We start from the raw sequence: 26401 nt of genomic DNA, 5'->3' as shown, positions 1-26401 counted from the left end.
ACCATCTGGTCTTTTTTTCAGAAGAGTCACTTAACACCTCTCACCTTCTGATTTTGATACCTACCTGACCCTAGGGATGGGTTATAACCCTTAGCATCACAGTATCACCCTTGAGCGAGAGTGCCCTACTGCGACGAATTGCCGTGCTTTATTTCTAACCTTGCCTTGCACCTGCTACTCTCCGTGCTTCAATTCCCCCTATATATAATGAGAGTAATGATATAACTTTGCAAGTGCTTTGATACCTACTGCTGAGTGATGTTACAAGGCAGGGGCCAGTGGCTGTAGTTGTGGTCAGATTTTAAGGGCACATAACAGACACATTGCTCAGCCCCTGCATTTTGAAAGAAATATCCCACCAGAATTGATAAACCCTACATCCTGACTTGACTGTAAGAATGATTCTTCTATAAGTCCGTCAGCTGGCAGCCTCTCCTACCTCAAACCTTTCAGCCCAGCCTTCCTGATTTTTTTTTGCCAGTTTCCATATTCTCCAACTTCAAGCTCCATTAAAGTTCTTCAGAACAACTAGAGATAACTCAAAGCAAACAACTGGCAAGCCTCATTTTCTTCAAAAAACTCAGCACGCTCTATCTGGTAGGACTTTGGAAAACAGTTTATTTTCCTTTCTTCCCCATCAAACCCCATTCTATGGCATGGTATATTGACGACGCCGAACTAATGCAATTACACTGTCTAGATTACCCTTTGTCTTTATTTTTTCCTTCTTCCTTGGCTGTGGGTAGATCTCTCCCCTTCACTACCGTGAGGTAAGGCACAGCGGTGCTTCCAGGTTTCCGTGCACAGCACCGCACTCCCCACTGGCCCCCATTTGTTTACGTGTGATGCTGGTTTTAAAATTCCTTCAGGTCTCTTTAGCAACAGCTACCATATTCTGGCACTTTCTGACCTGCAGGATAAACTTTTCCAGACACTAAAGTTTCCCCATTCTGACAGGTTTTCTCTTCACTCCCTAAGAACCCCGGTACTACACCCATTACCGTTTCCCACCTCAGGATCAAAACCTATATTTTTTTATATTTAAACTCCAAATATCACCAATATATACTACCTCGCATTTATTTATTTTCCTGCCTATGACTTCACTGGCCTGATTTTTAACCGTTTCAAAGCATTTTTTTGGAAAGTAAAATCGAAGGCATTTGAGTTTATTTTTATCCCTTCGTTTAAAAAACAAAGAACAACAACAACAACAACCAAACCTCCTGAACGCCGGCTGCGCAGCCGATTCCTCCAACAACTTTACGAGGCTGTTAGGAGTCCTTCAGCCGAGTTTAAAGCAAATTATTGCTCCTCACTGCTCCCGGGGGGGGGAGGACGCCCAGGGTTTTACCAGCAGCGCGGGTGCCCCAGACCAAACAGCAACCAGCCGGGCACCGACCAACACCTCCCTGAGGCGCTTTGGGGACACCAGGACCCCAAAACACACCGCGGGCAGCCCCAAAATCACGCTCTGAGGGGCCAGGACCTCCCTTCCTCCATCCCCTTTCCCCTCCCCGCGTCCCGCCTCGCCCAGCCCCGTCGCTAGGAGCTGGCGGCGCAGGCGCCCTGTGAGGGAAGCCGGGCGCCATCATGGGCGTCCCGGGGCTGACGGGCTTCGTGGGCGAGCGCGGGGCGTTCTTCAGCGAGCTGCGGCTGCGGGACAGCAAGCTGGTCATCGACGGCAGCAGCCTCTACCACCGCCTCTGCTTCTCCTCCTCCACCGCCGCCGAGCTCCGCCGCGGCGGCGACTACGGGGTTTTAGCGGCCACCGTGCGCCGGTTCTTCGGCAGCCTGCGGGCTTGCGGCGTCGCCGCCGTGGTGGTGCTGGACGGGGGGCGAGGCGCTGCCGATCGCAAGCTGCCCACCCTGCGGGACCGCGCCGCCGAGAGGCTGCGGGTTGCCCACGGGCTGTCCCGGGGGCAGGGCGGCTGCCTGCTGCCGCTGCTCGCCCGCCACACCTTCGTGCAGGCGCTGCGCCGGCTGCGCGTCCCCTTCGTGCAGTGCTTCGCCGAGGCTGACCGCGAGATCGCCGCCCTGGCCAGGCGCTGGGGCTGCCCGGTGCTGTCCCTCGACAGCGATTTCTGCGTCTTCGACCTGCCGGGGGGCTACTGCCCGCTCAGCCGCTTCCAGTGGCAGGAGGTGTGCCCCGCCGAGGGGGCACCCGGCTGCTTCATCCCCGCGCTCTGCTTCTCCGCCGACGGCTTCTGCCGCCGCTTCGGCCGCCTGCAGAAAAACCTGCTGCCGCTCTTCGCTGTCCTCTGCGGGAACGATTACGGCGAGGTGCCGGCCCTGCAGGGCTTCTTCGGCAAGCTGCCTGTCCGGGCTGGCAGCCCCGGGGGGCGGCGAGGCAAACACGGCCTCATGAGGGGGCTGCTGGAGTGGCTGGCGCAGTTTGGGGAGCCCGCCGAGGCTGTGGAGGATGTGGTGAGGCACCTGAAGGCGCAGCGGAGGGAAGAGGTGAGGCAGCTCCTGCACAGCTCCATGGAGGACTACGCGCCGTCCGACGTGAACCTGGAGGACTTCTTCCAGCTGGGGAAGTACGAGAGCGAGGAGGCCAGCAGCTCGGGGTTGCCGCAGTGGGTGCTGGATGGCTTGGCCAAAGGGGAGCTGTCCCCGTTCCTCAGCGATGCCCTGATGCTGAGAAGCACCTTCCTCCACGTTCAGGTGGAGAACATGCAGAGGCCGAGCGCGCACAGCACGGCGCTGCCCATCCGGCAGGTCATCTACGGACTGCTCCTCAAGGCAGCACCGAGCTCGGAAGCTGCTGCTGCGAGCAAGCAGGCCAACAAGCCTCCAGGCGTGTTTGAATTTGACAGAAGCCAAAAGACGCTTACAAAAACGTTCGTTCAAGCAGCAGCAAACCTACCCCCGCGTTTTTGCGATGAGCATTTTGCTTTGGAGAAGTTAACGGAGGTAAATGGTTGGCACCACAGATCGTGGTTAACAATGTTTCATGAGTAACAAATAGTTGGGACTCCTGTTTGCCAGCTGGTCACTAAAGGCGATGCCTGAGTCAAACACCTTCACCCAATGCTGAGGTACTGACAGGGTTCTGAGCTAGGGTTCTGAGCTTGGCTTCTGATAGTTGAGAAGCTACACAGACCTCATTAGTTGTTTTTTTCTCCTACTGTACCAAGACAAATTATATGAAAAGCTGGTGTTGAGTACGTATTAGCATTGTCTAAGCTTTCCATTATACACTCTCCTTTGATCCCATGTGTTACGTTAAACTATTTGCTTTTGTCATTTCAGGAGAGAATTCATAGCTTTAAGAAATTTAGGTGCAATTCAACACTACAAAACTTAATTTACATTTGATCAAGCTATAGCTATTTCAGATCAAAGTCAGAAACAAAATCTGACACATGCTTTTTTACTAAAAATCACCATTTTTTCATCTGTGAACCTTGCAGCTGTCCAGCAGTTCCTCCTGCCACGAGTATGCATCCTGCTAACGTGGTTCCCTGCTGCTTGCCAGACAGAACAGCACCTGAAAAACGCAGCTTGTAATCAAAGGAAGATTGTACTAGGTTAGTTCTAGTCGCCATCAGCGATTCTGTATGTTTAAATTCTAGTGATTAAGACTTCGCAACTCACCCTCTGAATGGAAAATAATATCTTATTCCCAAAGTTGCATAACTGATTTTGTATGCTTTTTTTTTTTAAACTTTTGGAAACTTTTAATACTGCGTATAATTAAGTCATATGCTCTGTCCACTCTGGCATTCAGATCAGCTGTAACACATCATTGTGTTTTTATCACCTGCTGGTGGCTATTTCATTAAGAACCTGGTCCATCACTGTGATACAGGTTTATTGCTGTTTAAATGAGCAACATGCAGACATTCAAGAGTTTGAGAAGTCATGCTTTGGGGTTTTAAGAAACTTTAATGACACCTTAATTTGGCCCTAGTATGTATCCTCTACCAAATTTGAGTTTCTGCTATTACAACTCTCCTCACTAAATAAATGTGAATTATCAGTTCAACAGAAGGTTGCAAGAAGAAACGTTCCCCTGCATTCAAAACACTCTTGGCAAAACTGATTTCAATTTACTTCCTGTTCAGAGTATCTGTGAAACTTACTCAAATAACTTTTTTTTTTTTAATAGAAAACATGAAGTATTGGCTAGCTTAAACACAAGCTTCTTTGCATTTTGGAAATCAGTTGCAGCAAATAAAGTCTGTTCCCTTATTTTTTCTACTCCACTTTTTTTTTTTTTTCAGGTGCCTATGTCATGCCGTCGGATGCTTTTGCTGGAGACTTTAGGAGTGAAAATGAGTTTCCTAGAATCTTTCCCCAGTCACTTACAGCTTCCTGTTGCTGTAACTTGTTATTGGACACATTCAGAACCAAAAGTAAAATTGCTTCAATTAAAGGCTCTACTTCTAATGATAGTATCCGGAGAACTTGACAGGATAACTAATGATCCAGGTACGTCTCTAAAAAATATAATTTTAGATGTTTAACTACTTTGAAAATCTGTACCGTAACTTGATTTTCCCCATTTATGGTGAGTTGTGCAAATTCAGATGAATTAGCATTGATTCACGCTATATCCTGAAGTATGGCGTTCTTTGCATTGATACAGAGCAGAGAAGCAGTGCTAACTATGAATTTAACACCCTAAATAGGGAAAACAGTACTATTCTATCATGTAAAACATTTTTTAAAAAAAAAGTAAATCGAGGACTAAAAGATTAATTAGGTGTAATTAGGCTACAGAAATTTTGTTGACATGCTCATGCATCAGAAAAGATTGACTGCTACTGATGCATTCTGATAACTTTTTACTTCTCATGAGTTTTTCTAAAATCAGCTGTACCTAAAAATTGCACAGATACCTGTTACCTTCCTGTGCACTGAGAAAACTTGAAACAATTTCTGTGCTGACTTAATACTTTCAGGAATATTTATACGTAATAGGATGCAAGGTGGCATTTCCTTCAAGAAGTTGTCTTGATGTGATGCCAAAGATTATGCATGCCAGGGTTATTCAGTTTATTTAGGTTCTGAACTATAAAAGCAGGTTGAAAATTGTTGCTACTTGCTTCCCAAGTAGGCTGGAGTGAGATGGCATTTTATTTCTTTTTTTCAAATTAATCCACTCACAGAACAGCACAGCGACTTACCTGACAAGTAGAATTATTGATTTCACAGTTTTAGATTCTTGTGGATATTGATACTTTTGTAACTTTATATATTTTGTAACCTTATGCCTATAAGTTTGAGATTTTAAAACATTACCATGTAGGCTTCCTGAGATACAACTGGACGTTTGAGGTTTGTAGACCCTATACATTGCATTAGCTTTCATACTGTTCACAGCAGAACGTTTGTCTGTCCTTTTCTATTCATAACCTAGATTGCACAGCTTTACATGATGAAGATGACAGTATTGCATATAATCAATTCCTGAAATGGAAGGAAAAGAAATCACAAAGTAAAGACTTTGACTTAGATGCTGCACACAGTTTTTGCCAGTGGCAGTGCTGCCTTCAGATGGGATTGTATCTCAACCAGCTACTCTCCACTCCTCTCTCTGAGCCAGACTTAAGTAGGTAAGGATATTCCAGAGATCTGTTTTCCACATAAGCTCTTAATGAAATCTTTTCATATACTCCTTTGGCCAATTTGACTATTTTTAGACTCCTTTCTTTAACGATGGGAATATGGAAAAAAATACTGATTAGGATAGGTATTCTTTAGGAGACCACTGTTGAATATAGTGTGTAGTTGAGACTTTTTTTTCACTGAGCAGCATGTTTCTGTACTTCTGCTGAAGTGTGGTTCTAAACGAGGATTCTCTCCTTCCTTTGAACAGGCTTTATAGTGGGACCCTTGTGCACAGTCTGTATCAAGAGCTTAAATCAACACCTTCCGTGGAAAATATGTTTAGTTCATCTCCAAAAATGACTCAGCTTTATCAGGTTTTGTTGAATACAGTGAAGTCAAGCGTATCTCCAGACTGCTTTCAGAAGGTGACAGAGACCAAGTCTGAGTCCCGCAAAAAGAAGAAAGCATCTAAGAAGAGAAAGGCCATCAGGTGTCCCATACCAGAAACTCAGAATTCATGTGATTTTAACAGGTTTGCATCACTTGGAGTGGATGACTGAAAGCATTATTCCTGGAATAATTTTATCTATGAAGATAGAAATTATATTTCAATATGTGACTGTGTTGGAATTTGCTTTGCTGTTTTTTATATAAGTTCCCATTTCATCTGTACCAAGAAGTCTTCCTTCAGGGATTTAGTATTTTTGTAACTGAGGTTCTTATAAAAGAGGTGCTATATATAAGTTGTGTTGGTTTCTGGTTTTGTGTGTGTGGTTTTGTTTGTTTCTATAAAAGACATTAATCGAAAAGGAGAGTATAGAAGTCTAGCATTTCAAATCTGGAGTATTTTAAAGGAATTGTCTTCCTGAAAATTTATAGTTCGCTATCTCTTCATCTCCCTGAACACTTTGAAAACATTCATTTTTAAAGTTTGCATTTGAGGAACAGTTGTCTATGCTGTTACACATTTACAACCTTACATATCAGAGCAAAATGGAAATTGACTTTTAAAAAATAGTGTCTTTACAGGTAGAATACTTGTTTTCATCAATGAAAACTGATGAAGTTGGCGTTGCATCATTATAGGTAGTGAAGCAGGCTCAGAAGCTTCAGCAGAAGCAGCTATTTTCCCCTTTCCATTTGGCATATTTAAATAACAGTTAAATGCCTACACATGGCATTTACGTATATGAAGTTACATGGTAACAAACTACAGCAGGCTTGCTAATTCAGAGTAATTGTGTACAATCTGCTGTCACTTGCATTAACCTTTCTCTAAAAGCTATACTAAAATTACAGACCTGCTTTAAGTTGCCCCAGCGTACGCTAAGTTACTTTGCAAACCCTTACTCTCAGTATGCTAATGCTGAAAAAACAGTTGATATACAAAATCCTACATCAGCAGTATTTCTCAGTGGGTTTGTATCAGCTAACTTTGCAACACAATTAGTTGCTTTACAGAAATGTTTTTCTTGTAAAACCGATGTTTTCTTGGTGTATTCCGTATGTGAAACCTACGTTGTATTTTTTTTCCTCCTCAAGACTCAGTACACTATTTCTTACATACAGGAAAATCATGATTTAATCATTACTCACCAGAATTCAAGTTTGACTCCTGCATCATCTTGTGCTCAATTTTCAGTCCAGCTTATGTAAGCTTTTTCTCACATTTAAACTAGAAGAGAGACTGGTCTGTGAGGAAAACAAGATTAACTCCCCCCAGTCCTCACAGTAATACAAATGCCTTCAGGTTAAAGCATTTTTACTCTTAGAGGCATGACACTGCTCTGAAACATGCTTTTTCCACAGACTATGACAGAGGATATTTTCTAAAATTTGTTTTAGTCATCACACATTGCAAAAAAACATATTTTTATTTGGAAGGTAAGCTATACCTGAGATGGTTGCATCTGCCCATTTAAACAGTGTACTTTAGCACTCCAGTTATGATAGTAGAAAAAGAGCACTTGACTTGCTTCTAAAGGGGAAAGAGAAGAAAATTCATAGTCACAGACTACATGTCCTTCAAGCTGTTCTTGCATCTGACAGTCATTGTTACCTAGGTAGTGTTCTTGCATGTAGAATGATCACACACTGACAAATTAAAAGTAAAATTAGCTAGCTGGAATAACCAAGGCAACACATGCCTTTGCTCAGTGTGATCAGGAGCACTTGTACTAATAATGAAAAATATTCCAGGCATGAAGAAATCCACTAAAAATCATGGAGCACCTATGACTGAGTACAAAGCTTCTCTAAAGGTCTTGTGCTACCAACAGAATTAGGTGACACAATCTTTACTGCCATGGAAGATAACATTGTAGTTACTCTGTGGTCTCAATGGATGTAGAGACTGTTCTTGTTAACTTGTCCAAGTAGGTGACACAGACTAGCAGAGACCACTATCACAAAGGCTTTCCTGAAGTGCTACTTCATTTTGCAGAGAAATATACATGCAACTGAAAGTAATCTACCACCAAGGCAAATCAATCAAGGAAAAAGTGTTTTACAGAGTTCAAGTCACAAACAACCATAATGTTTCTGATTCAGAACTGTAACACTAGTGCTTAAGTATCAGATGTTGTTAATACTTACTGTTGTAAGTTTTGTAGGGCAGTCAGTACATAACAAATGTACCAAAATGCAAAAAATACAACAGGTTGTCATTAACTTGAAGTTTAACTAGGGCAAGTTCCAGGCAAGGATGAAAACTAACAAACTGACCCATGCTCAAATTTTAGAAGTCCTAAACTTGAGGGAAAAACCCCAAACCCAACACCTTCTAAAAAGGAAACATTAAAGTATACAGTATGAAGACCTATGAATAATCCTGGGGAAAAACAAAATAAAACTTCACTTTCTTTAAGCTCATTACTGTACGCTGTAATAAGTGTTTTCTACACGGTAGTAACTCCTTAGACCTTATGAACTACAGGAGTGCTCTCATAGAGCTGAGTCTTGATACTGCCATAATAGAGTCCATGAGAAAATACATTTACAACATCTTTCAATTCATAGGAAAACTATTTTTGAGATACAGCCCAAGATGGTAGGTAACTGAAATAGTAGGTAATAAATAACATTTCTTCCAGTACAGAACTGCTACTTACTATATTACCAGCAGATGGCACCCATACTCAACCACACAGCAAGTCAGCACTTTACAAGCCCTTTCTAAGTAGCCTATTTGCACATTTTCATCAGGTGACTTTACTGAAGTTGAAAGGGGTTAAATTTAAGTTCTTGATTTTAGTAATTAAGAGGTAAATCCTTCAAATCATTACCACCTCATGTGTTTCATTTTCCCAAGCTTGTAGTTCCTTATGTTTTTTATAATCAACAGTAATTGTCCCATTTCAATAAGCTTTAAATAAGAAAATGCAGGTATGTTTGATTCCACGTTGTTACTGCTATAAGGGAGATCTTCACTGGCCCAACTGCCATGCTGGGGGAACACCAGAAAGCAAATTCTTGAATTAGTTCTGAAGTAAAAACTCAAATGTTTCATTTTTTCATCAAAAGGCTGCTGTGAGCACAAGGCATTTTGGGAATACCTTTGGGACTGCTGACTTGGTGCTTACGGATTACCCCACTGGAAACATGTTCTAAGTGCAGAAGTCAGCAGCTCTTTGCTCCTGGTAAAATGAAATATGCCTCACTGGAAATACCATTTCTGTATACTGAAGAAAATTAGCCAGTCTAGGATCACTATTCAAAGTTTATTTAAACTGAAAACCTATAATGACTCAAGAAATAAAACTGAAGCAATCTTTCCCTGAGAGAAAAACGTCCCCAAACAATAAAAGGCTCTTGCTGGTTAAAACTTAGATGTTCTCTATTCCATGCTTTAATAAGAGAAAATAAATTCCTTGGTTGCTATTTTCACACCACATAAATGCTTCGAATTTTTGAGGAAAAAAAAAAATCACCATTGACTGAATTGCTCTGAAGAAAGTCTCCAAGCTAGGTGGTAATGATCAGGAATGGTTTTAAAAAACAGCAATGGAATTCAGACAGCTGGTCCAGGCATTTCTTACAAATAATGAGGTTGAGCTTGTTACTGTTTCATCTTCCAGAGGAAAACAGCAAAATTGCCTTTGGCATATTTAAAGTGAATTACATGCAATTAAGCTTATCCTTCAAGAAGGCAGAATTGTTCTTCAGTAAACACAATTTTATATCTTGTCTACGCTGACATACCTTATTCAGAAAGTGAGACGACTTTGTGCTGCTTCATAAAATTTGTTTAAAGACTAGGCAATAAGAATTCTTTGCTAAAACAACAAATCATTATTCATCTGCACTTCTCTACATATCTGGATTTCTAGGATTTTAATACCAAATGCAGAGCTGTACTTTCTCAAAACCCAGGCTGGCGCAAGAGATTCTTCATCAGCATGCATTGTCATAGTTTTTATTATGTCTTTACCGGAATCTGAAGACTTCTAAATATTTTATTAAGGAGCTTTTAAATGTTCTGAAATTGCATTGAAATACTGAATGCATTAGTACTACGGCTTCACTTGTCAAAGACAGTCCAACAGGAAAAACATTGACGAATTTGTTCAACTTTTGATAGGCAGAGTTGCTGGAAATTAAACTTGTGCTTGAAGAGAAGAGCATTTCTGTATGAAGTCATCTTGTTTGAGCCCTATTAGCTTGGTGGTTCATATAGGAGCCTGCAGAAGAGCTGAATGCCATATGCTACAGTCTTTCCCCTTACACTGTTAGGTCTCCTGCACATTGGTAGTTCAGGTAATATGTGCACATTCAGCAGGCCCAGGGTCAGCCAGAGCAATGGCTGAATTGCGTGCGTGCATACAGCAGACTCAGTGGTTCCTGTTTAGCAAATGAACTCATTTCCTGTGTGCTGCCACGCTTCTGACCAAGTCTACAAATCTCTAGGGGGAAAAAATAAATAACTTACCAGCAGAGAGATTCGTATAACACTTTCCAGTGTTATTTCCACTGCCTTTCTTTTTCATGAACTCTCCAGATTTTGAGCGTGGCAGATGATGGGGCAAGCCACAAAGGAATGTGCAAAACATATCCTGGTTGGTACCCATTTAAAATCCCTCATTAACCTTACAGACAGGATAACCATCTTCTCTATCTGCATCTAGCATGTCCCCCAACTAATACCAAGACAAAACACTATTTTCAGGCTTCAGTATGAAAAGCTGTGTATCCACACACTGAAACAAAAGATCCACCATTCCATCGCCAACTCCCCCTAGAAATCTTGCACATCCTCTTTTCAAGATTCTGTGGGTGATTGATCCTTGCATTTTTTCCTCAGAAGGATAAAGAGTCCTATTCTAAAGACACTGATGACACCAGTTACAAGTCTGTTTTGAGGGAGAAGACTCTAATTGCTGAATATTAAGAGTACTTAGGCATTATCGTATATGAAAAACTAATTTTAACATATCGAGACATCAATCTACTATAACACTTTTCCAGCCACAAAAAGGCATTCTGAAGGTTTAAATTTTAAGTTACTCTAAAAGTAAACAGTTTATTTTTATGATGGGAAGAAGAAAGAACAGGAGGGGCACAAAAGGAAAAAATAAGCTTCTTTCAAACAAGGGTGGGATTTTTTGCCATTAGAGTGAGAATGAGTGCATTCCTTTTCTAATTTAGTATACTAAAAATATTTCAATAATAGTACTTACTTATAACCACTGATGTTTTCTGGCATTTGTAAGCTAAAATGGAACAAAATGTGAAATAAAGCTAGCATCTGAAATGATCAAAATAAGCCTGACAATCTGGTGTAAATGCCAGTTTCTTTTAAAGCAAAGAGACACCACACTTTTAAGAAAAGCAAACATTTACTTCAAATTGCAGTATAGGCTTTTCAATCACAGAAAAAGAAAAGAAAAACAGTGATCCGACAGCGGTCACATCCTGTGCAAAAGAACTCAGGATACAAAAAAACTGTAGCACAAGGTACTTGAGCCGCTTACACATTGCAGGATAAAGTAAATAAATACAGTAGCTAGAATATGGCACTCTTGTGACAGACTCTAAACCCAGTGGAATGCCTCTGAAATATTTTTTTTTTAATCCTTGTATTAGTAGCAAAGTCCCACCACCATAAAAGTAAAATAGTACAATGTTTTAAATAAAAACAAACTAAAATATATATATCTAAGAGAAGAATTTTACACAGTTATATCTCTTAAGTGCAGAAAATGGGAGTTGGGCTTAGATCTTTCTTTAAATTAAATCCCCCCCACACAAAATCCTGTTCAATCTCAAAAGTAAATTGGTTTGAGGAAAAACGTTACCAAAGTTGCATAATTTCATTTGTTACTCCCACAGCTGGAAGTTAAGTTCTGAACAGTCTTGAAACATGAATGTTCATCATTAGCCAGTGAAACAAAGGACTTGTCAAAAGCCCTCAGGATTTCTTAATCCTCCAAATATTGTTTTGCTTTCTCCTACATCTTTAGACAGCAATCCCTAAGTTTGCAAACAAAAAGAATGCAATATGCATCATACATCAAGAAAAGACGAAGTCGACGAAGAAGAACTTCCACGTTTCTGGATCTTTTCCTTGCTTCTTTCAAACTTCTTTATGATCTCAGTCACTATGCACACAGAGGAAGTGAGCCCCAGAAGAAACAATAAATCTAGAAGAGATAATTAGCCTTTTTAAAAGTTGCTACTTAAAGATTAGGACGGATTCGCAAAAGAATATGACTTACACGCCTTCAAATTGCCTCCCTATTATTAAGTAATTTGAGGTATTGCTTCACAGTAAAATGAAGCAAGAACCAATTTTTTGCAGAACCAGACAAATAACATGCATAGTTTATGCACAAATCACAAGGACATGCACAATATTTGAAACTTTTGGAATATTTCATAACTATTTTTATTAATACCTATGAAAGCAAAGAATCCTAAGCAACATAACTAACTTTATACTGAAAAAATACTTAGATTCTCAGAAGTGACATCACAATAAAAAGGCAAAGAATTATGTAAAACTTGTATTTCATAGCAACAATTTATCTTTAGCTCCAGAAAACAGCAACAGCAGTAAACATAAGTCTTAATGAGGCCAATAGCACCAAGTACGTATTTACATAGCTTCTTAAAAGCCTCATACCTTTTTACCCTACAAAAATGCAGTTGATTTAATAAAGCATAAGATTTTAAAAAAAAACTTTTCCAAGGTCTGTGCTTCATTTTGCCTGCATCAATACTCATACTAAAAAAACTTAAAACACACAAGCACTTCAGAAACCTAAGAATGCAATCATCTGTCTTGTGTATAATACACATTTAATCATGATTTCCAAACAAAGGACCTAAAAGGATTTTTTCCCCTTAAAACAGGTCAGCAGGATTTTTATTCCTGCTGTATGCAAGTAGGCAGAAAGAACTGTCAGAGAATCACAGAATGATAGAGGTTAGAAGAGACCCTTAATATCATCAAGTCCAACCACCAGCCTACTACTACCAAGTCCACCACTAAACTATGTCCCTAAATGCCATGCCCACAACCATCAGCCAATGCACTTACGAATTAATCCTTAATACATAGTTTTTAAAAAGAAACTGTTCTTACCCAAGATGCTCAGGCTCTCTGTTTGGAAAACCTTCTGAAGTGGAGGAAAGTAAATGACCAGTAACTGCCCCATTATAGATCCAAGGACAGCATAGCAAAACATTTTGTTACTACAAAGTCCAATCTCAAAGACGGATTTTGTCTGTAAAATAAACAATATATCACACCATACATGTAAATTCCATTGTCTAGACAAGAAAAATATTCCTAACTACAGTGTTTTCATCTGGACTTTTACAGAAATGTAAAAACATATTGTTGACCTTGAAGATAATCTACAACAAGTTCTTGAGAGGCTAGTTTCATGGTAAGCTGAATGCGTATCTTGTCTTCACAGTCAATGATCTGTTTATTGAGCTTACTTTTCTGCAAGTACAGTGCATTAGAAGATGCATACAATACTAGAGAGTCGTGTTTTCTGATGTTCATATCAGAAAACAGACTACTAATTAGCATAAGTGCAGTGGTATGTATTTTCTTCAACTTGCATAAAGTTTCAGACATTTTTTCCTTAGAGCAAAAATATAAACAGAAAGAACGGTTTAAGCAACTTTCATTAAAGTTACAAATTAAAAATAAAAAATTAAATATAAGGCCTTCAAAAAGCTTCAGATTCTGAAAAAGTTGCTGAACTGACAGGATTTTCAGGAAAAGAAAAAAAACAAGCCTATGTAGCAATACAAAGGACTGCCACACTTCAGATTTTAATAGAATTTCCTTGCACCTGTGAGGACAGCAGCATTACGACCAGTTCTGCATCGTAAATTAAGGAAATTAACACTTACCTGTCATTTAAGAAATCCTACATAGTATTATTATTATTATTAATTATTTTTAACTCCAAAGCTTAATAGTACATGTAAAGTAAGTCTGCAGGAATACATTTGATACAAAGACAGCAAGATCCTCCTTAGAAGAAAAATACTGCTTTAAATACTGTGTAAATGGCAATACAAATCACTTACCTGAGATCTAGAACTCAGTGCGTTGAACATATCAAAAAATACAAAACAGGTGAAAGTCATGGTTGTATCCCGAGGTGTTATTACATTGTCTCGTAACTGCCGACAAAAAATAAGAGTGTTTCATCATGCTTTAGTTTAAACCCACAACAACAAAGTGTAGTTAATGCAGTAATTCAAGTTTGACTAGCTAATACATGAACGCAAAAACAATTGTTTGCCCCAAGCTGATTTTAATAAATCATACAGCAAGAATTAGACACCTGTAATTTAAAAGAATTTGTAATCCAAAACTGTAATTAAATGAAAACTCTTAACAAACATCTATGCAAGCAGATGGAATACCAAGAATTCTAGGCAGGCACTACAAGAAGTTTAAAAAAAAAACAAAAAAACACAAAACTTTCTTCTCTACATGGAAAAGGAAGGCAAATAGCTGTTTCATAATAGCCTGGCTATAAGACTTTTTACAATTAATGCCCATTTGAGTTTTCCAAAAGCTTTCCAAGTATGTTTAGGTCCTGAAAAAGTCTGTGGTAAAACAGATTGGGGAACAGAACTGTATTCCTCATTTCAACTACTGCTTTGAAATTCGTCCCCTTCAATCTTTATTATTATTAAACAAGTATGGATAAATCTTACAACAAAGTTCATGCAAATTCCAAATTCCATCTGCTAGGATAAAAATGACTTTTAAAAATATTTGCTTTTATGTTTTTGTCATACCTCTCTCCAGAAGACGAACAGTGTTCCACACACAATAATTATTGATGAAACCAGTATTTTAACAATTAGGTTTTTAGTCAAAATGCTGTCCTTCAGATTTCTCGGAGGCTTCTGAATAACATCTTTATCCACAGGCTCCACCCCAAGACTTAAAATTGAAACAACAACTTAGATTTTTATAATCACAGAAATAATTAATTGCTTCTATATAAAGGCTATATTTTACAAGTTAAAAAAAAAAAGATTTTTATCTTCTCTGTACAGTCTAAGATTCACAGAATTCAAACAAGCATTTGTGATTTTTCACCTTTAAAGCACTGAGTTATAAATGTTAGTAACAGGTGATACTCTAACACTGCAGTTTGAAAGTCTAAAATTATGCAATATCAGACATTATCAAGACAAGTAGATGTCAACTTTAAAGGAATTTGCTGTATTAGTAATGACCCTGATTACTGCCAACTTAATCAGCCTAACTAAGGGATCCCCTACAATCTATCTGCAGTGAAGAGTCAGAGGAAGGACCCAGAGAGACGCCAGTATCTTGCATTCAGGTTCCACAGACATATCCATGCTGTGACCCCAACCAAGCATTGTTAGCTATTAAAGCAAACCAAAATAATGAACAGTGAACTCTAATATTTGCAGTATAGTTCTAAGAAAAATGTTTGCTATGTTTCAGAAAAACATCACTCAAGCCTAACACTTCACAGAATTTCTTCTACAAACAACCCTTTTCCTTGTTGAAATAAATGGGACCACAGACCTCTAACAGAGTTTAAAGTAAAGGTAAGTAATTACTTACCTTTGAGCTGGAGGTCCATCCATAATAATATTGATCCATAAGATCTGCATGGCATTGAGAGGATTAGGAAAGTTCATTAATGTAGCCAGTGAGATTAAAGTCAATGCTGCTATACTCCTGTTGAAAGAATCCATTTTTATGACTGTCAGCAAGGAACATTTCTGAAGATCCACTGATAACTGCTTTGTAAGCAAAACTTCACATATTTAAGAGTAGATATAGATTTTGACAAATTAAATCACAATTGACATAACCCTAACTTTAAAAGGCCTGTATAGTTGGAAGGGACCTTCAGAGATCAAATCCAACTGCCTGGCCACTTCAGAGCTAATCAGAAGTTAAAGCGTGTTACTGAGGACATCGCCCAAATGCCCCTTGAACGTTGACAGGCTTGGGGCACCAACCACCTCACTAGGAGGCCCATGACAGTGTCTGACCACCCTCACGGTAAAGAATTTTTTCTTAATAACCAGTTTGAACCTCTCCAGCACAGCTTTGTGCCCTTTCTGATTATCCTGTCATTGCTTACTAGGGAGAAGAAACTAGCACCTAACTTTGCTTCCCCTTCCTCAGGAAGCTGTAGAAAGCAGTGAGGTCATCTTTGAGACTTCTTTTCTGCAAACTAAACAGACCAAAAGTCCTCAGCCTCTCCTCGTAGAACATGCCTTCCAGCCCTTTTACTAACTTTGTTGCCATCCTCCAGACGCATTCAAGTATCATAAAATCCTTTTTATATTGCAGAGCCCAGAACTGCATGCAATATTCAAGGTGTGGCCACACCAATGCTAAATATAGTGGGAGAATCACCTCTTCTGACCTGCTGGCTATGCTGTGTTTCGTGCACCCTAACATGTAGTTTGCCCTCCTGGCTGCCAGGGCACACTGCTGGCTCACGCTGAGCCTGCTCTTGACCAGTATGCTCAGATCCCTTCCACTGATCTCCCAGTCTGTACCTCTGTCAGGCATTCCTGTGTCCCAGGTGCAGAACCTGGCATTTTCCCTTGCTGAATTTTATAGTACGAAAGGGATGAATTCATTTAGAATCTGTAGTTAAAATGGTGTTCTAGCAATTAAAAGACAGCATTTGTATGTCTTAAAAACCTCCCAAACATTAAAATGGCATTCCAGATTAACACTCACCTTCAACTTCAATTTTTTTCACTATGGAACTCGGTCCTATACTTTTATTGCACATGAAGTAGAACTTCTAAACATGGTTTTGAAAAACAAACTTCTTAGACACTTTTGATATAAACACAACCAGACTGTGCACCTGTCACCAGTTTGACAAATCGATCAAAGCACACTACTCAGACTCCCTAAAAATACTCACACCACTGCTCATTAGCAAATGAGGAAGCTAGGCAGAAGACTGAAAATAGATTAGCTGTTTACAAACTTGGTATCAGAAACCTCTCTAAACAAGTTATGCACTAATCGGTTTCAGCATGACATTAAATGGTTTCATATCCAACAAGAAGCGAGCAAAGCTTACAATAATTCTGTATTTGGCACTCTACTGAACCCTCATATGCTCTCCCTACAAAGAGAGGCAGAAAAAAGGGTAACTCATTCATGAGAAACCTAAGGCTACTATTCCCAAGGCTAGCAGGCATGCACACTTCCCTAAAATATCTATGCTTCATGATTTTTCAGAAGCAGACTAAGTCTCCTACCAATTCAGGACACCATACAAGATAGAAAGTATACAACTCTTCTTACAGTTTTTAGGCAAATTTTAAGAGGTTGGTGATGTATATTTTCTGTGGATTTTCTTTGATTGATTTTGTTTTTGTTTTTAATTTCTAAAACTTTGGTCAACCACTCCAAAAATGACTTCAAAAAAGTACTCTAACAACACAGTGAAGAAAACCACTTTCCTGAATCCTAATTCAATAAGATAGGCTCAATACATTTTGAAACTGAGGCTTCATAAACTCATCTTATATGCAGATAATTCAGGCAGCACCACAGATCCATAGGGATCCTTATATGCAAAAAAAGGAAGTCAGTTTCACAGAACTCACTCCACAAAGCAGTATATGGATTATACAGGAACTGATATACATCTTCTGGTTAAGGAAGGTATGACTACCCATTTCTCCTTTAAACAAGAGCCTTAAGGCAGAGCTATCCCATTACTCTTCATCCCCTCAGTTACTGACTTTTCACATCTTAATAGGAAGAACAAAGTCAGAGGTCTCTTTGTTGCACTATTTTCTGGTTCTTTAAAAATAAAACAGGCCACGAAGTACAAAACACTGAAAATTCAGTCCTGGAAATCTTTTGCAGTTATGACCCCTGATATTTCCAGTGCACAGTGTATCAGCATAAAATCTAAAATGTTTGTGTGAATTTATACAGCATCTGCCTCATGATGTAGTTAGAACCATCCGATATCAAAGATGTTTTAGACTTACGTGCTCAGTTGAAATCTAACAAAATTTTTTATGTTATTATAAATTCCTTTACCCTCTTCAATTGCAGACCTGCAATTAAAAACCAAAGATTACACCACTTGACAAATAAGGCTACTGCCAAAAAGCTTAAAACAAACCCAAAAAGTTTGTCATTTCTGTTATTTTAATCAGAAATACAAGTGTCAAGAAACAAGTGGAGTTGACGTTCTTTAACTTTACAGTCATTGTACTTCACTATAAGATCAAACACAATGTTTTTTATTCTGGCCTGCTTAACTAAACTTTCAAAATTAAGTGTCAATACTAAAATTTCCTCCTTGTCTTTTAAAATACACCACCATCCCTGATGAGGCCTTCTGAGTCAAAGTAGATAATTTAAAAATAAATAAATAAATAAAATAACACACATACTTTACAAAAATCATAGAAATACATCATGATTTCAGAAGACCGTGTATTCTTACTGCACCAGAATGAAATTCGTACAAGCCACCTTTTTAACCTCTACCATATGTCACAACTTGTCTAGCAAATTGAGAATTACAGCAGTAATGAGTGATTTCTAATACAGAGGCCAAGTATGCTCTGCTGCAAAAAAATGCTCTTTCATTCACTAGGGAAAGTTTCATTAAAACTGTATAGCACAATGTATCTACATAAATGCCACCTACATTATTGTCTGAAAATCATCATCCACGAGGATCATATCTGCTGCCTCTTTACAAACATCTGTTCCAGTTTGTCCCATTGCTACACCAATATCGGCAGCCTTCAGAGCAACAGCATCATTCACTCCATCTCCTGTCATAGCTACTACTGCGCCATTGTTTTGCAGGGACTAAAGAAAGGAAAAATAATTTAGACAGTGCTTGAAATAACCCATCCTATACAACTGTTCTAGATACAAGCATTTAGCTGTTTCCCCCACTATTTTTTATAATTCCATTATAAAATCCTAAAAAAAATAAAAATTTATGTTTGTATCTTGATGGATTTTTTTATACAAGATTTTAGGTTAAATTTTAGTTCATATATTCACACAATCTAGACTTTAAAATATATAAAAGTTGCATTTAAGAGAAAATAGAGCTATATAGAGAGAATGATACTATATTTATATGTTAATGTTATCATCCTCTTATAATTCTCAAAAATATTCCAACAGTCTCATAATGTTTTACTTCCTTCTCTTTATTGTTGCTTTTCCAATTGTTATACTGAGCATGTCACTCTTTGTTAGCTTTGTTTCTAAGCTTCTGAATAGAAACATTACCTCAGACACGACTTGAAATTCATGCCCTTTTATCCTGTTCTGAGAAGTAGCAGAAATATGCCTCTCAAGTACTTATAGTCAACTCAACTGCAATGTGACAGCCTCAGCTCCCAGCTCCCAACATACAAGAAAGCTGACGTTGACTCCCAGCAGTTGCATATCCTTTGTGGACATTATATACTTTTTCAAGTAATATTTTCAAATACACTTCACTTTCAAACCATTCATATTTCTGGTCTCATCTAGACACACTGCACCACAATGTAGTTTAAGAGAAGACACTACAAACAGTATCAATAGTCGCTGTCCAGCACTCTAGTCTCTACTGAGACATACCTTTATAATTTTTAATTTATGTCGGGGACTGGCTCTGTAAAATACAGCAACCTGTTAAAAGCACAACAAAGAAGCAGTGAGAATTTGAGAAATTTCAAGACTTGTGCTGCATACTATAAACTATAAAGCTAGAGGATAAAAATATTATCTAAGGTGAACTACGCTCTCATTAGCTTTGAGGTTGAAGCATCAGTGAAATGTATTTTGATTAGATCTAAACCATTAATTTAAGAGAAGACTCAAAGCGTGTCCTGGTAAACAAAACTGGTGCTACTTAGTTCAAGATAGAGTTTGGAATTTAAAAACCCTCTGAAAGGGTGAAACAACTGAGTTAAAATGGCTTGCTATCATCTTTCCTGGCTAAATTCATGCAGACAACTGCCATGCTAACTCAGCAAATAGTGCTGCTTTTCTTGTCAGCACTAGTGGCAAGCTACTCAGGAAATTTTAATTTTACTATTTTATGTGGCATAGCATGAACATATTGAAGTTTTAATGCTAAATAACCAAGATTCTAGCTTAGAAGGAATTATTATTTTTCAGCATTATTTTGATCCCTGGCCTAGTCTAAATTGAAATTTGAGTAAATGGAATTCAGTTTTCAATGAAGATCCATAATGATAACACTCACATCTACTCTTCCTTTTCAAGAGGCAGGATAAGTTAGATTTCTCAGCAGACACATTAGACTGTACACAGATATCAACCTTATTGTTTGTTTGTTTTTACTTAATTCTTAATAAGATTTTAAATATGTGCCTGAAAACAAATTGTGTCCGAGGTCAAATGTGCAAAAATTAAATTTGTTGCTCTTTCTAGTTACTTAATGTGAACAGCCTGTAAGAACAAGCATTACTAAATAAATCAGATATTATCTGCCATGCAATTCTTTTTTTTTCCAAATTTGTTTTTTGAGACTCACCAACAACAGACACAAAGCTTTCAAGTTAATGTGCTCACACCATATGCACACTTCTTGATTGTAAATACCAGCTTTTAGCTTAGTTGCATCACTCAAGCATGATGCAGTCTAATTTTGCACTCTTTTGCAAACAGAACGGTGTTTTGATGCATAAATTTTGCAAGAGACAAACTTGAATTACATTTATTATGACTTTACATTTGCAACAATGATGTTGGTTAATGCATTTCTTTATTTAATAAGTAAAAGGTCATAAGCAGTCAATGTAATGAACAGATCTTCTTAAAATTCTTAACTAGTGGCCTCAATCTAAAATCACTAAGCATACAGACAGCTCCTCTTATGAATTACAAAAGGATGGGCTGTCTGAACAAGCAGATTTAAAGTGTTATAAGCTACTCAAAGAAATGAAATTGTCTAATTGTCTAAAAATACAAAAAGGTGATGCTCACTAAAAGGCGGCAAAATGAAAGTTCCAATATAGGTGCTGAAAGGTTAAAAAACAAAACCAAAAAATATAGCAATTTGAATCATTTAAAGTGGCAGAAGTAATGAACTCACTAAAACTTGTGAGTTGAAAGAAAAACTTCATACGATCTTGTGTTAACGTTGGAGCTGTGACAGCTTAATACTCTGCACTTAAAGCTTCCACTAATGTAGTGTATCACCTTTTTCTATCATTGGTAACTCAAAAGTTAAATTTCAGCTTTCCACAGATAAAAGCATTTCTCAATATAAAATATACCCTTTACTGCATTTCAGTAACATGTTAAAACAAACCTTTGGAGTTATTTGAGAAAGCTGCTGAATATCCAGATCATCTATTTCTTCTCCAGAGATTGCCTGTGAATTTTTAGAATACAATCCTAGTCGACTAGCTGGAAATAGATAACAAAAAGGTGTTACAATAATAAACTTTAAAAAAGAACACATTATCAACACTCTTCTCACCCTAATCCAAAACATAGCACCCTACCAGCTACTAGGAGGAAAACTAACTCTATACTAACTGAAACCAGGACAAGCACATAATTATTTTTAGAACTATTATTTTCTGCAGCACTTCAGATTTGAAATGACCATAGCAGAATACCCTATTGTTAATAGTAATAATCATAATAATCAATAACACCTTATTGATTCAGTACGATGCAGTAAATTATGTAAATTCTTGAGAAATGCAAGTTACCAAGCCCGTTCTAATCAGATATTTATTTCCTTTAAATTTTTTATGTCTTAAGGTCTGTATCTCATTGTGTCAGGTGCATTGTAAATATAAGAGCCCAGTCCTCTCTAAAGACTTTAGAATTCAAAAGTCACAAGACAGAAAATGAGATGGGGATGTGCACAACTCTCAGCTGCAAATCTACAACTGACAAAGAACAGATAATTTGGGGATGTACTTGTTATGTGTACATTCAGCTTTTTCATCATCATCCTGTATATAAAGAAACTATATTCTGGCTGAAGTACTACACTTTAATGTATTATAGTGTAAAAATAAGTAATTTCAAAATTTATCAATAGTACTTAAACTTCAAAGTTTGTTACATGGACACAACGGGATCAAGAAAGCATCAGTGCCATATCCATCTTAAATATTGTCAGCACCTGTTTTAGTTTCTCTCTGTTGCTATAAGACAGGCATCCAAAGCTGAGAGTAGGGAGAGTGGTGTTGGGTGTGTAAGAGTAAGAGTCTGAAATCAAGCATGTTGTGACAGAATGCAGTAAAAAAAAAAAAAAAAAAAAAAATACATAGTCTAAAACAGCAGTCATACATTACCAAATTAGAAAAACTACAATTCAAGCATCACTTCAGACTAGTTTTTTTTTCTAATTCCACCACACCACAGGTTAACCTGATATACAGAACTCACAAATATTAAAGACTTAATACCCACACTTTAAACCAACTAGCTAGGCATTGCCAACACAGGAAACAAGTGAAAAATGAATAGAAGTGGACTGTTCATACCAATGGCAACTGCAGTCTCCTGTGAATCTCCAGTAATCATTTTTATTGCAACTCCCGACATAATAAGTGTAGTGACAGCTTCTTTTACACCAGTCCGTGGAGGATCAACTATTCCCACAAGCCCCAGAAAAGTAAGTTGTCCTAACTCAGGACCAGAAGCTAAGGCCAGAACTTTTAAGAGACAAAGAAAAAAATAAGATGAGAATTAAAAATAACATTTACACCATTTAAAACAACTGCTAATATTTGCTTTCTAAAATTAAAACTAAAATTAGAACAACTGTGTCTGCATATTGACCAAAAGCCTCAGAGCTGAAAACATTTACGAGTAGCAATATTCATCTGAATATTCCACTTGAAATTAGCTTAACACAAGTGGACATTCAGAAATGAGACCTAATTGAACTACTAGGTTAGAATAAAGCAAAATACAGGGATTATTTTTTCCTTAAACCTTGGTAGCAACATCTGTTACCTTAAGTATTCAGAATAGCCTACTTCTGTATTTCTTTTCTTCTGAAGTCTTTTTATCAAACATACATATTTCATATTTTAAAGAAAAAACTTTCCCATTTGTTCTCAATTTAAAGTGTTGATGCTTCCACTGTGTGGAAAAGGAAAGGCACCTAAGCCTTGTGGTTTCCGTGTACATGCAAGGTCTTTTATGCAAGAGGACAAAGGGAGGATCAGTTAACATATTTTTATTTTCTGCCTTCTTTTTGTTTTTAAATAGAAGTAGATTTTATCAACTATGTGCTGGATATTTTCTGGAATGTCTTTTACAGTAGGAACCTTAACTCAAATATATTTAAATGACAGACTTGCAAGAGAATAGAAGATTCACTTTTTTCAAACGTTACACAAGATTTGCTGTTTGACAGTTATCCAAGGCAGGCATGTAAAGAATGACTGTCTGAAGAAAACAGGTACAAAGAGATACCACTCCTAGTGAACCCTCTTAATTTCTAATAATTTGTATCTGAGGAACTTCCTGAGCCTTGACTGTCTTGGATTTATGTGGCAAGGATTTGGTAGCAGGGGAGCTGCAGGGGCAGCCTCTGTGAGAAGTGCCCAGCAGCTGCCCCTTGTCAGATCAGAGCTAGCTCCAGCTGGCTCCAAAAGGGACCCACTGCTGGCCAGAGACAAGCCACTGAGTGACACTGGTTGGGCCTCTGGGAAAGCAGATTTAACAATGGAAAAAAAAAAAAAAAAGAAAAAAACACAGGTGAAAGGAAGGGAAGTGGTTTTAGTTTGCCTTTAGTTTCTCACTGTTCCAGTCTGCTAGTGATAGGCAATAAATTATATTAATCTCCCTATGCTGAGTCTGTTTCACCTGTGACAATAATTGTTGAGTGATTTCCCTGTTCTTAACTCAACCCGAGCCCTTTCCATCATATATTCTCCTCTTTTCCCTTTGAAGAGGGGGAGTGAGAGCGGTTGTGGTAGAGTTCAGTTGCATAGCAGAGAAAAACCACCACAGCCACACAGTACCCATAGTTTCACATTTAAAACCTCTGGATGGACATAACAGCCCAGAGATCTCTTTACAGAAGCCAAAGACAGCCATAGCATCCTGTATAATGCTTGCCCACAAGCCTCCTATCAATCACCTAATGAAAAATACTTCCAGCTATACTTAAAAATCTACACAGGAGGTTAATATAAAATGTAATCTTAATGGCATCTTCTAACCTGCAATCAGTTGTGTTAGCCTAACTTACAAAGGTGCCAAGAGCCAAAGAGGAAAATGAACACATTCATATTATTCTTTTTTATTTATAATAAGATCTATACTGAGATGTGGAAGCTATCAACTAGCAATGTATTTTTCAGTTATGGTCAAATGCAGGAGATGACGGGAACCAACAACACCGTTTCTCACCTGCTGCAATTTAATCAATGCTGTTATTCATGCCTTAAGCTACATACAGCACCTGTTTTCCACTCCCCAATTTTAATGGGAAACTAACCAACCCAGTGGCACTTACTGAACAATAATAAAAAAAAATCTTGTATCTGAGGGGTTTTTGAACAAGTCAACAGTACTATTTAAAAATGGCTACTTTGAGATACTGAAAAAGTCTTACCCCTAAGTCCTGCAGAGCCCATGGATGTCTTCTCTTGCTGGTATTGCTCTCTCTGTTGCTGAGCAAGAGGTAGGGTCTGTCCCTTACAGTTATATGATGTACAGTACTTAATGACTTGTTCATAGGCACCTTTCATAAAGCAAACCTCTGGTTTGTCCTAAAAGAGAAAAGAATTATTTGCACACATGTATACATACAAGAACACACATTGTGTGCGTGCATATGTACACAATAAGAAAGAATGGCACATCTATACTTCTTGGAAAAGCCTTCAGAACATATAAGGAAGATCAAATCTATGCTTTTAAACCTAAAAATCTGTTACTTGAAGTATCTCTCTACACAGTATATATTTAAGAGTGTTAATACCAAGATAGCCAAGATAATAATCAGTATCTCATTTCAGTAGACATCATACACTTTAGACATTGTGAGGTCACAGTTTATAAACAAGAGGCCATGCAAAGGATAGCAATGAACCCTACACAGAATGTAGGACTTCAAAGATCTCTAGTTCATCATCTGACCACCTGTTTTCTTCCATAGGTCATTAAATATCACCTTTAGCCTTGTATCAAATAACTCCAACATTTTTCAGAAAGACTTCTAGCCTTGATGGCAAAGTGCTAAAAATCCACCATTTACCTTCAACATTTATTCCAGCACTAAATCAACTCATCCTTTCCCTTCCCCTCCTTTCCATTAAGAATTACTGCCTTGGCTCAATTTCCAATCACTGATTCTCATCTTCTCTCCCCTGTTGTGCTAAAAAGCTCTTTTTAATACATCTATTTTCTCCCTGTGAAGGTGTTTGTGCACAGTCATCAAGATACCTCAATTTTTCTGATAGGCTTAAATGACAGAGCTCTAATTCTACTGTATCTTTTTAGCCTTTGAATAATTTATGCTCTTTTTTAGACCATTTCCAATTTTCAACAATCTTTTAAAAATGCTCATATGAAAACACATCAGACACAGTGAGTCAGGGAGTAGGAACTGCTTGATGATTTTTCTACTTTTCATACAGACAAGGATTATACCACCTCATTCTCCATAAAGAAAAATGGAGTCAAATGCATTGTTTCCAAAGCAAAGATTTTGCTGCAATAATGAATGACTATTTGCAAGCCATTTTTGGTCAGAAATACTATGACATTTTCCACAAATCCAGTATCTGTTGTTGAACGTATCTCCGGTTACCAGACTGGCAGTGATTATGTCAATATTCTTAACAAAAATATTCAGATTGGTCTAAATGAAATATACACGTAAATATGTACATGAAAGCACCAGAAGATGGAAAAGGAGATTTAAGAATTGCTTGTATTCATAATCCAAAACATGCTAACATAAATCCTGTGAACACTGAGCAATATGCTGTCCACATCAAAAACAGAAAAACTATGTTTTCAAACAAAAACATTTTTTGACTATTCAACACCTACACATCTTCTTGCTTTTAATTCTTCATGTAACTATGTAGCCCTGAAACAGCAGAAGATTCACAGACTTGCTTTAAATGTTTGATGAGGGAGGAGAAGGAAGAAATGCCAGGTAGACGTTCAAAGTCTCAGATATCAAAATGCTTAGAATTATTTCCCAGTATGTCTTTTATAGAAAGAATTTCTTGTCCTTCTTAATCTCTTTCAGAACTTGAAGCTGAAACTAGATGATCAAACCATATTCCCAAGACAGTGCACTAACACCAGCTTGCCGTAGTCTCTGAAGTGAAAAATGAGGACATTAACCAGGGT

General features: G+C 38.0%; 2 protein-coding genes across 4 annotated transcripts in view; one reads left to right on the top strand and one right to left on the bottom strand.

Moving 5' to 3' along the window:
* Positions 1 to 1540: 1540 nt before the first annotated feature.
* ASTE1 (asteroid homolog 1) lies at positions 1541 to 6318 on the top strand. Its single transcript, XM_068674537.1, has 4 exons — positions 1541 to 2916; positions 4230 to 4437; positions 5369 to 5564; positions 5828 to 6318. Exons 1-4 carry the CDS (start codon positions 1594 to 1596, stop codon positions 6117 to 6119), a joined length of 2019 nt encoding a protein of 672 aa, XP_068530638.1. The 5' UTR covers positions 1541 to 1593; the 3' UTR covers positions 6120 to 6318.
* Positions 6319 to 11374: 5056 nt separating this feature from the next.
* The window catches only part of ATP2C1 (ATPase secretory pathway Ca2+ transporting 1), a 49916-nt gene continuing 34889 nt past the window's right edge, over positions 11375 to 26401 (bottom strand). For all 3 annotated transcript variants that reach the window (XM_068674532.1, XM_068674530.1, XM_068674531.1), the window contains exons 17-27: positions 24648 to 24804; positions 22561 to 22731; positions 21366 to 21463; positions 19664 to 19714; positions 18726 to 18892; positions 18055 to 18123; positions 15635 to 15751; positions 14830 to 14977; positions 14107 to 14202; positions 13142 to 13283; positions 11375 to 12197 (exon numbers count right to left, since the gene is read on the bottom strand). In XM_068674532.1, coding sequence (XP_068530633.1) covers positions 12061 to 12197; positions 13142 to 13283; positions 14107 to 14202; positions 14830 to 14977; positions 15635 to 15751; positions 18055 to 18123; positions 18726 to 18892; positions 19664 to 19714; positions 21366 to 21463; positions 22561 to 22731; positions 24648 to 24804 — 1353 coding nt within the window. In that variant the 3' untranslated portion in view covers positions 11375 to 12060. The remainder of the gene's footprint in view (positions 12198 to 13141; positions 13284 to 14106; positions 14203 to 14829; positions 14978 to 15634; positions 15752 to 18054; positions 18124 to 18725; positions 18893 to 19663; positions 19715 to 21365; positions 21464 to 22560; positions 22732 to 24647; positions 24805 to 26401) is intronic.

The sequence above is a fragment of the Anas acuta genome, chromosome 2 (assembly GCF_963932015.1).
Source record: "Anas acuta chromosome 2, bAnaAcu1.1, whole genome shotgun sequence".
NCBI lineage: Eukaryota > Metazoa > Chordata > Aves > Anseriformes > Anatidae > Anas > Anas acuta.
This window is presented reverse-complemented; position numbering and strand designations above follow the sequence as displayed.